Below are 9,679 nucleotides of genomic sequence, written 5' to 3'. Positions count from 1 at the left end.
TCAGAACAGAAGTGTTTGTAAAACAAAACAAGAGAGAGGACAGGCCTCTTTTCCATGAGCAATGGGGAAAAACCAGACTGTTATCAGCACTTCATGGACTCTTCTTTCAGAGACATGCTGAATCTAGAAACGTGTTTCTATACATTAGACAAGTTGAGACATCCTTTACAAGTTACTTAGGCCTGGATGATGCTATTGACTTATCATCGTTGCAAGCAAAACCTCAAACTAACCTGTTGGTTTCATAGCTTTCTATAACAGTAGCTTTGCCCGGCTGCAGTTTGTTCCTAACTCATCATCTATTGCCAGTGCATCGAATTCATCATAGAACCATAGAATTATAGAATGGTTTGGGTCGGAAAGGACCTTAAGTTCATCTCATTCCAACCCTGCCATGGGCAGGGACACCTTGCACTAGACCAGGTTGCCCCAAGCCCCAGGACTAGGAATCAATCTTTAATGTCACCTAAGTGCTGGAGCCTAAAGGATGATGATGCTGAAGGCTACTTGTGAATACTCCGAGGTAGTCAGAGCTGAAATGCAACAACAGGGTGCTAACAGACTCTCCCAAACCCCTGCCTTGCATAGTTTTGTCAAGGTTTGTATGTGCTTAAAGGAGCGCATGTACTTCATGAAAATCTGCTGCCACCCTCCGCCACAGTGAAAGGCTGAGCGTGGTTGTCATTTTCATGTCAGCTCAGCAGGCTTAGTGCTCCTCTGCTTTCCTTCTGAGGATCCTTTCTGTTTCATTTCATTATATATTATTTATTTTAAAAAGCAGTATTTTTGGTTTGAAAATGATGATCTGAGCAATCCCGATCAGAACACTGGAACTGTCAAGGAAAGGAATCTCTTCCTGATTTTCTGACCAGCTGGGCTAGCACTATCATTTGGCAGGCACATCAGCCACTCTTGGTAAGAACCACCTTCAGTAAAACATGCTGTGGTCTTCTGATGTTGGCCAGGGATTCCTGAACCAGTTCTTGAACTGATTCATTCTAAATCCACTGGTTCTTTATGCTTCTCTCTAAAACTGGGATATAATGGATTTATTAAACTGCAAAATCAGTAAGATGGCTTTTCCTTCTCTGATCCCCACTCTGCACTGAGATATTTTGAAGTGCACAGCAGAGGTAATGAACAGTCTCTGTGCATGCTTAGAGATGATTATTTGCACTGTTTTCAATCTATTTTTCTAAGGCTTGCCATCTGATGCCCATCTAGTATGTAGCCTCTCTCCGCTGGGAGAAAGCACAACTGATCACAAGGGAAAAGTTCAGCTCAAGAACATATGTCTTAGCAAACAGAACATAACTGCTGGCTGACAGCTGCTTCCCTCCTCTTTGCTGCTTTACAGCCCCCCCCATTTTGAATTAAATTCTCTATTTTTGCCCTTTCAAGAAGCCACACAGGCCAGATCTGAGAGCGAACCCCTCTGTTCAATGTTCTTGTTTAAAATAATCCAACACTCTGTTCTGCTAAGAATGGAGGTAACTGGAAGCAAGCAAGGAAGTATCTCCTTGCCAACCCCTGGAAGAGGCAACGCTGCTCTAAAGGGTTGTGTGATAAGACTCTAATGACAAATAGATCTTTCTGAGTCTTCCTCCTTGGCAGGTTTAACAAGGAGAAAAGCATGTCTCTGTAAAGCTGGGAATGCAATCTGGGGGTCTCAGGAGGTTTTATTTACCTATGAAAGCAAAATTCTGATAGATTCTATGTCAAATATGCCCTAAACCCCCCCAGCCAAGTTTAAGTGATTGGTTTGAATGTGAAAGTATGCAGATGATATTCTTTTACAACCATTCATGTGGCATACCAGAAATTCTCCAGGATTTGGAATGAAGTTTTTACTTTAAGGGCACTAACACATGGTGTTCTAAAATAATGACAGAAATAGTCGTAGTCATATTGCTCGTCCCAGAAATCCAACGCTTCTAAGGGAGGATGCCAAGTGCTAAGTGCTATTTCTCAGTTGTTGCAACGTCTGATGAAATCTCAGATTGGCTCTCCGAGGGGCACGACCCGATCCAGCAAAGGACTGAGCACCCTTAGTTGATCTAAGAGGCAGATGTGTTTCTGGGGCTGAAAGCAGCCTGAAGAGTGGGAAGGAAAAGAGAGGAACCGAACTGTGTGTATCTGACACAGCCAATATCTGCTTAAAACCAAAAGGAAGATTTAAGCTTGAACCAGGGGAGGGTAAATTTTCAGGATCTGAAAAATCTGTTCTGTGAGGATGAAAAAACCCTCTGGAGTTTAGAGAGAGAAAAAATTAACGCTGGTCTGACTCCAGGTAGAGGCTGTATGCGGCACTTTTACAGGCTTCCATATGTTTCCTACAGGCATCGAACAAGACAAGGAAATTCAGACACAGGGAAATGTAATTATTTGTGATTGAAACAAATAGCAGCCGGTTTATGCATGTACTCTTCCTGTTGAATTAACCTTATTCCACTGAATTGACTTATTTTCATGTTCTATTGTACTTTCAGAGGTAGCCATATGGTTTTTTCGCGTTCTGTTTCATATGCTACTTCTTTTAGTCATCAGAACTTAATGACATAAAAATTGCTATCGGAGTCGACACGGTTATTCCCTCTTGATGGTAGTCTTTAAGTAGAAGCCTAATGTGACAGATGAGAGCACTGAGGCTCAGTGTTTCGCACAGACTTAAAGATAATAATACATAAAAACCACTCCTGCAGAACTTTGAAAACTATTCTAGAGGGGAACAGATTTTCTCCTCTGTCATTTATTTGCTTCGTGTTTCTACACCTAGAAATGTGTAGGAAAACAGGAATTTAGTTGTTCAGGAGCTCATTTACTCCTGCTGTGCAGGCATCACAGGAAATCACAACCCTCTCTTTTGGGAGCAGCTGAAGAGCAGGTAAGAGTGTAGATCAAATGAACATTGGGAGATTAAAGAGGGCTGAGATCCACACTGGATTTAGGGCTGGGTTTAACAGGAAAAGGATGGATGCTTGTATTTGATATTGGCAGAATCTTGTTGATAGCTAATTTTGGCTCAAAATGAGGGAAGTCGTGTGAGGCCTGAGCTGTGTAAAACAGGTTCAGAGCAACCAGGCCACGGGTATGGAGGTGGCAGCAGGCAGAGGAAATGCTCCTGGAGATTCCTGCAGTTTTGATGCAGTAAAGTCATTCCAGCGAGATCTCCATCACTCTGAATGGAGCCCTCACAGAAACAGTTATTCCTGGGGAATTTCAACAGTGCCTAAGCCAGAGCGGAGTGAAAGAGTCTCTTCCATTCAGGAGGGTAGCCTGAACCCTGCTGGAAATGAGCATTTGCATCCAGGCATCCATATCCAGGATCTGCACTGCCAGCCTTCACAAGGCTTCACATGTGAGGTTTGGGGCTCACGTGTGAATTTCAGTTCAATTTGAAACGAGTTAAATCACATTAGATTAATCTGTTTTGGGTAAAAGCATTACATCAAGCCCCAAAGAATGATACGAGTCAAGTTAATTCTTTGGGTATCAGAGGCACAGAAAGTTTTCCATTTCAGAAAATTGCATCTTTCCTTTCCTGCTTTTCATTATTTGCATAATTTGCATGAAAATAACATCTCTGCTTATGAGCTTTTGCCCCCACTGCTTTGTTACTCACTCAGAACAGTTGTTCTTTGCATATGATATCATTGTTATTTGCTATTGAAATACTTTCAATGTCACAAAAAGGATTAAGATTTCAAGTGAGGAGTGAGCAATAGGAAAACCTGATCACCTCAGCAACAGAAGTCCTGTTTCGTGCCTGTGTCTAATTATACCTAACAAGGCAAAAAACCCTGTCACTGAGGGAAGGATACATTCTCCTTCCTGAACAAAGTGTTTTTCTACACGATGGGCAAAGCCAGTGGGTTGTGCGTTTATTTAAACACACCAGGCAAAGTGATTTGTTAGGCTTCAATGTCAGGTTGATCTAAAGGATGCTGTTGTGACAAGGACCAGCAGTTTGGGGGATTTGAGGTGCTCGGACCCTTCTCCATCACAATCTTCCACCTTGGCAGCAACTTAGAATCACAGAATCAGACTGGTTTGTGTTGGAAGGGACCTTAAAACTCATCCAATTCCAATGGGCAGGGACACCTTCCACTGGAGCAGCTTGCTCCAAGCTCCCAACATGGCCTTGAGCACTGCCAGGGATGGGGCAGCCACAGTTGAGCCGGGGGGGGTGAGTGCTGGGGTAACCATGCTCTGCCCTCCCAGTGCCACCTTCCCAACCCTCCAGCAGCAGCAGAACAGGCCCCCGGGGGGCATTAGTGATGTCGCACCGCGCTGCCCCATGCCTGGCCCAAGTAACCCCTACGCTTGCCAGCGTCGGGTACCAATTCCCCCCCCAGCGACCCTGCGGCCTTGAACCGCCCCTCAGGGGATGCGCTCCGCGCTCAGCTCCCGCCCCCCGCGCTACGAGCGCGGCGCGGCCCAAACCCGAGGTAAACTCCCCCCGGGAACCTCCCCTCGCTGCAGGGAAGGGGCCAGAACGGGCCCGTCCCGCTCCGCCCTCCTCCCGGCCGGCAGGAGCCGCTGCGGGCGGCGCGGCCATGGGCGAGGCGGAGGGAGGCTCGGCGGCCGCTGTGGAGAAGCCGCCGCTGCCCGCGGCCGGGCCTGGAGCCGCCGCGGCGGTCGCTGCCGCCGTTGCAGCTGCGGCAGCGGCCGCCGCTCCGGAGCCCGGTGTGCCGGCGGAGGAGGCGGTGGTGGTGTGGAGCCCTGAAGTGGAGGTTTGCCTCTTCCACGCCATGCTGGGCCACAAGCCCGTAGGTGAGAGCAGGCCGCGGCCTCGAGTAGCGGCGCTAGCGGGGGAGGAGAACCAGGCGCTGGGCAAGGGGCGGTGCTTTGGGCCCGGATTCGCTGCGGCTGCCGGCCCAGGGCCCCGGGGCTTTTACCGGGCGCAGCGGGGCTTGTGGGGCAGGCGGTGCCGTGTCCTGCCGCTGCCCCAGCCCCAGCCGCGGCACGGAACCATTCCCCCTCGCTCCCTCCGCCATCGCCTTTCTTGTCTCGCTGCCTTACGCGTTGTTAACCTCGGCTGTCATTCACACAGCCCCTCTAAAAGCCCTGGCTGCGGCTCTATGTCAGCGGTACCCACTGGGGCACCCTCCGCCGCTCCCCAGAGCAGCACCTGTAACGCAGGGTGAAATGCCAGCCCCCAGAGCTCCCCGTGTTGCCACGCGTTTCTTCTATAATGTATGACCTTGTAACAATAGGATGGGGGGGGGGGGGGTGTTATGATTCTGTGGCATAAAGTGGCATTAATTGCATTGAGTTATTTTCCCAGGTGTGAATCGCCATTTCCACATGATTTGTATCCGGGATAAGTTCAGTCAGAATATTGGACGGCAGATTTCATCCAAGGTGATTTGGGACCACCTGAGCACCATGTACGACATGCAAGCTCTTGTGAGTATAAAGGGTGGATGCAGCCACGTTCTTATTCCTTACAGTTTGAGAGTTTCAGTAGGCCAAAATCACTGCGCCTGGCACATCTACTAAGAATTATGTGGTGTTCAGTGTTTGATGGGGTTTTCTCTCTATAAAAGTACGTTAGGTGGGAGACTATAAAACCAGCACTGATTTGTGTTTTGTTGTCCATACTGTGTTCTGACTTAGTTTGTTAAAGTTGCCTTAATGCTAATCCAGCAAACGTTTGCATGGGTAACTTAAGTATCAAATAAGGAGGTTATAGTGTGTTTGCATAAGAATGTGCCATGTTTGGTGTCCAGAAGTTATCTCAAGTATCTTAACCTTAATGGTCAGTTTGACATCAAGAGCCTCCTGATCTCTAATGTCTGAAGTGTCCTGCTAGGAATTATTTAGCTACTGGTTGCATGTGAAATAGAACTTGAGGTTGCACTTCTAATCTGAGTTAAATTTGTTACCAAAGTCACTCATAGAGACCTTTCTTTCCTTTCTCAGCACGAATCTGAGATTCTTCCATTCCCTAATATAGAGAAGAATTTTGCTCTTCCTGATGAAATGATTCAAGAAGTGAGAGAAGGTAAGGTGTCATAGGAGTCTCTTATTCTTGGTTGCTTGGACTGGAAATGATCACAGTGCTTGTGCCATTCATATTCTCAGCTTCTGTGAATGGCCACTGTAGCAGACGGGCTACAGACCTTTGGACAGGTGCCACACAGTATTGCTGTGTTGTTGAGTTTAATGTAGATGGTATGCTAATGTATCACAAACATGTTCTATTTATACCATTTACATTTAGCTTCTCCTGGGTATACACAAAAGATGCGTCACTGATCTTCATTTGCAGAGTGGAAGGCAAAATACAATTCATTGCACTGTGAAATCATCTCTCAGTAGTGTTACCTTCTTGAGATTCAACTACCTTGCTCTTCCAAATCTCTCTCACTCATGATAGGCCTGTCTGTATTGCTTAATCTAACGTGCAGCAGTTTGACAGAAGTCTTAGGTTGAGCAGTGAGAGCTGGATTTGCAAAGTTCAGCAATACATGTGTTGCTCGGTACTGTTATCTGAGGTAGGAGCTACAGAGTTCAAGCATCACCACAGGAGCCCGAGGGATATTTTAGACCACAGCTTCTCGATTACTAGGTTACACTAAATTTTACGCTAAAAATTCAGCATAAAAATCACAGTATAGCTAAGAAACTGCAGTGTGTTTTGTCTGTTCAGCATTTTGCTTGCTTCCTGTTAATTTTAATGGAACTTCTTGACATGAGACATTATCTTGTTTAGTGCTTCAGTATGCCTGGACTATATTTTGTATATTTGTTAGCTATATTTTTCTGGCACAGTGCTGAGGAACCTTTCTAAATTAGTGCGGAATGTTGCACTGAGTATTTGTTAACACCGTGTACATATGCTGAGGCTACTAATCCTGAAAGAACTATGTGGTTCTTTAAGAGTCTAACCATTGCTAACAATCCTTTCTATAGGAAAAGTAATGATGGAAGAAGAAGTAAAAGAGGAAATAAAAGAAGAGATGGAAACACATGCAGGTCCAGAAGAAGGTAAATTTGTAACTCTCTACTGTGTAATACGAGATTAAAAACCAACTGTAACTCTTGAGAAATTAATGTCAAAATGTAAATCCCAAATCCAATGTACTTTGTGATTTGTATTCAGACTTAGCATATGCTTGTGCCAAGAACTAGAATGCACAGGATAAGCAGTTGCCCGCATCTGATACTTTGAAAGATTTCTCCTTTGCTCCTAATTCATGTGTGCAAAGTTGTATAGCTTTGGTTTTAATATGTACTTAACAAAACCCTGGGAGCCTGAAGTAATCGAAGGATCTCTGAAAGTTGAGACTGAAATACTCTGTGTTAGGATCTTTGTAGTCATGGGGAAAAACATGGGCCTATAAGTCAAAAAAGATGCTTAAATGAGAGGGTGGGGAGAGTGGGGTTTTATCTTAATTGCATTATCTTGCTTCTTACAAATCTAAGGCTTACTTTCCTAACACTTTGCTGTAGAACAAGGTCATATGTGAACAAGTAGAGATCCTGCTATTTCCCTTAACAGGCCAAGCTAACTGTTAACTATATAACTTTATAATATTTATATCACAGAATAAGTGGTGTTTTAAGATTGAGTGTAATAAAAGATTTAAGAATGTATTTTAAAAAAATATATTAAATTTCATATTCTGGGTGTTCAGCTTTAAAATCTGTAATACCAAATGTATTGACTTCTGCTGATGATACATCTCATAGATTGGTCCTCTGTTCTGTAAGTGTTCCTCTTCAGTATTTCAAGTGCTGTTTAATTCCACTTACTGAATTTCATTTTTTGCCTGTCTTTAAAGCAAATAATAAAAGCAAGATGTGCCTTTCTTACAGAAGATTTTTCCTTGAAACATTAAAGTCATATTTAAACGGTGGTTAATTATGCTGAGAATGGCTTGGTTTGGAAAGTTTGATGTAATATAAAGAAGTTTGATGTCACTTCTTGTTTGCCTATGTGTATGACTCTGATCTGGAATCATTACTTTGATCCTATTTCAGTTTTTGCACCCTCTGGAAGTTTAGGAAAAACAACTGAAAAACCAAGCAGCAAAGAGAAAGAGAAAACTTCATCAGATCCTGGGTCCAAAGAAGGATCTGATAAGAGGAAGCGCAACAGAGTCACTGAAAAGGTCTTAAACGCGAACAGTAATCCTTCCAGCCCCAGTGCTGCAAAGCGGCGCAGAACGTGAAGCAAGCTGTGAAAAGAGAGAAGTCAAAACTGGAACATGAGGAGGGAACAGTAAAAACAAGTAGCAGGATACTCACTACATAAACTTTTGGAGGAAGGGGAAAAAAAAAGCCAGGTATTTGAAGAGTCTGCACATTGGCTTTAAATCGGAAGACTCTGGTGTTCCTGATGTGTTCTCTGCTCAGCAGTGAGTGGCTGAGTGACAGCTACCTTCTCAGGGCACTGGGAGTGAAAGCTGGCAGTGTCCAGAGATCACGAATATGTAACAGTTCCTGTGGCTGCGTTTCAAACGGGTAACACACCCTGTGTCAGCATGGTTCCTCCAGCAAATGCTCAGTGAAACACCTAGCCTCTGTTCCTGAAAAGCAAAGGTTGTTTCTGTAAGTTTGGGGTAGTTTTTTCCTGCCTTTGCTTTGTTGCTGTCTTTGAATCTTACAGACCCTCTGAGGGTAACATTTGGCCATTTTACTTAATGCTAACATAGTGTTTGCATCAAATGCCTGACTCTTGGTTCAGTGAAACCAAAATCCTAAATCCACATAACCACTGAGTTATTCTCACTGTATTCTCTCATTCCATTTGCTGGAGGAACCTTTACTTCTTTCACCCTTAGAGATGTAACATTTTGCAATCTTTGTAAGTTTATATCCCGAAGTGAAGTGAAAATGATGCCCCCAGATAGAATAATAACTGTCCTAAATAAAATACCCCAATGTCACCTGTAGGGGATCTGCTGAACCTGGAGGTGTTGCTTCATCCATTTATAACACAGTAGAATGTAACAGAGAGGTTTGTACTTCATTATTTATTGTTCTTTTTTAAAGCAGTTTTAGTAGATGGTAATGGAATTGGTATTCCAAAATGTTACTTTTGTTGTAAAACTTCAGAATCTTCCTGACATTGTAATGCTTCTCTTTTATATGCTAGAATATTCAGATTTGATGAAGTTCTTATTTTTGTGTTGTGCAAAGATGGACCACAGTCAACAAACATGTTAAATGGTGAACGAAGTAGACTGACAAGTTACTGTATTTGTTTCACCATGTTAACTACCAGTTACTAAAAAGAAGGATTACTTCTTGATCCGTCAGTATTGCCTTCAAAGTGAGAAACTGGGAATCTACTAGTTTTTGCTTGTATTCTAGGTACATAGCCAAGTTCTGGTCTGCCTATTTTGTTTTCACTTGTTTTATACCAAGAATAAATTTGACTTGTTTTTATTTTACTAAATTGGAATTGTTGTGCAACTTGATTAAAACTTGGTCCAACTTATTTTGGAAGTTATTCAGACACCTTTTGCCTTTAGTGAAATTGGTTTTACTAACTTTGCCTGGGCTTATGGACTACTACCTTGTTATTTCTAGAAGATGCTTAATAATCCTTGCCTGCTGAGCTTGAGTCAGGTCGCTCTGAGCTTCCAAACCAGAGGATGTTCTAACTAGCAAGAATCAGTTATGAAGTATGGCATTAGAAGGTCAGAACTCTATCAGGATCCCCACT

The 9,679-nt window shown here is 43.7% G+C and overlaps 2 protein-coding genes across 3 annotated transcripts in view; one reads left to right on the top strand and one right to left on the bottom strand.

The window, feature by feature from the left end:
- Positions 1–1,180: 1,180 nt before the first annotated feature.
- Positions 1,181–9,679, bottom strand: part of BHLHE23 (basic helix-loop-helix family member e23) — a 191,369-nt gene continuing 182,870 nt past the window's right edge. The window contains exon 2 of the transcript XR_009726687.1: positions 1,181–1,201. The gene's annotated coding sequence lies outside the window, so the exon portion shown is untranslated. The remainder of the gene's footprint in view (positions 1,202–9,679) is intronic.
- On the top strand, positions 4,522–9,451 carry MRGBP (MRG domain binding protein). Of its 2 annotated transcripts, XM_061361534.1 has the most exons (6): positions 4,522–4,637; positions 4,683–4,773; positions 5,288–5,409; positions 5,926–6,007; positions 6,919–6,993; positions 7,990–9,451. In XM_061361534.1, the coding sequence occupies exons 1-6, from the start codon at positions 4,557–4,559 to the stop codon at positions 8,178–8,180; spliced, it is 642 nt and encodes a 213-aa protein (XP_061217518.1). In that variant the 5' UTR covers positions 4,522–4,556; the 3' UTR covers positions 8,181–9,451. The 2 variants fall into 2 exon arrangements, with proteins under 2 accessions (XP_061217518.1, XP_061217517.1); XM_061361533.1 differs by having other exon boundaries at positions 4,542–4,773.

Source organism: Neopsephotus bourkii, unplaced genomic scaffold (genome assembly GCF_033783945.1).
Source record: "Neopsephotus bourkii isolate Nb327-2 ecotype Australia unplaced genomic scaffold, CSIRO-AGI_Nbou_v1 NB_1060, whole genome shotgun sequence".
Classification (NCBI taxonomy): domain Eukaryota; kingdom Metazoa; phylum Chordata; class Aves; order Psittaciformes; family Psittacidae; genus Neopsephotus; species Neopsephotus bourkii.
Note: the sequence above shows the minus strand (reverse complement) of the source record. Positions and strands in the feature narration are given on the sequence as shown.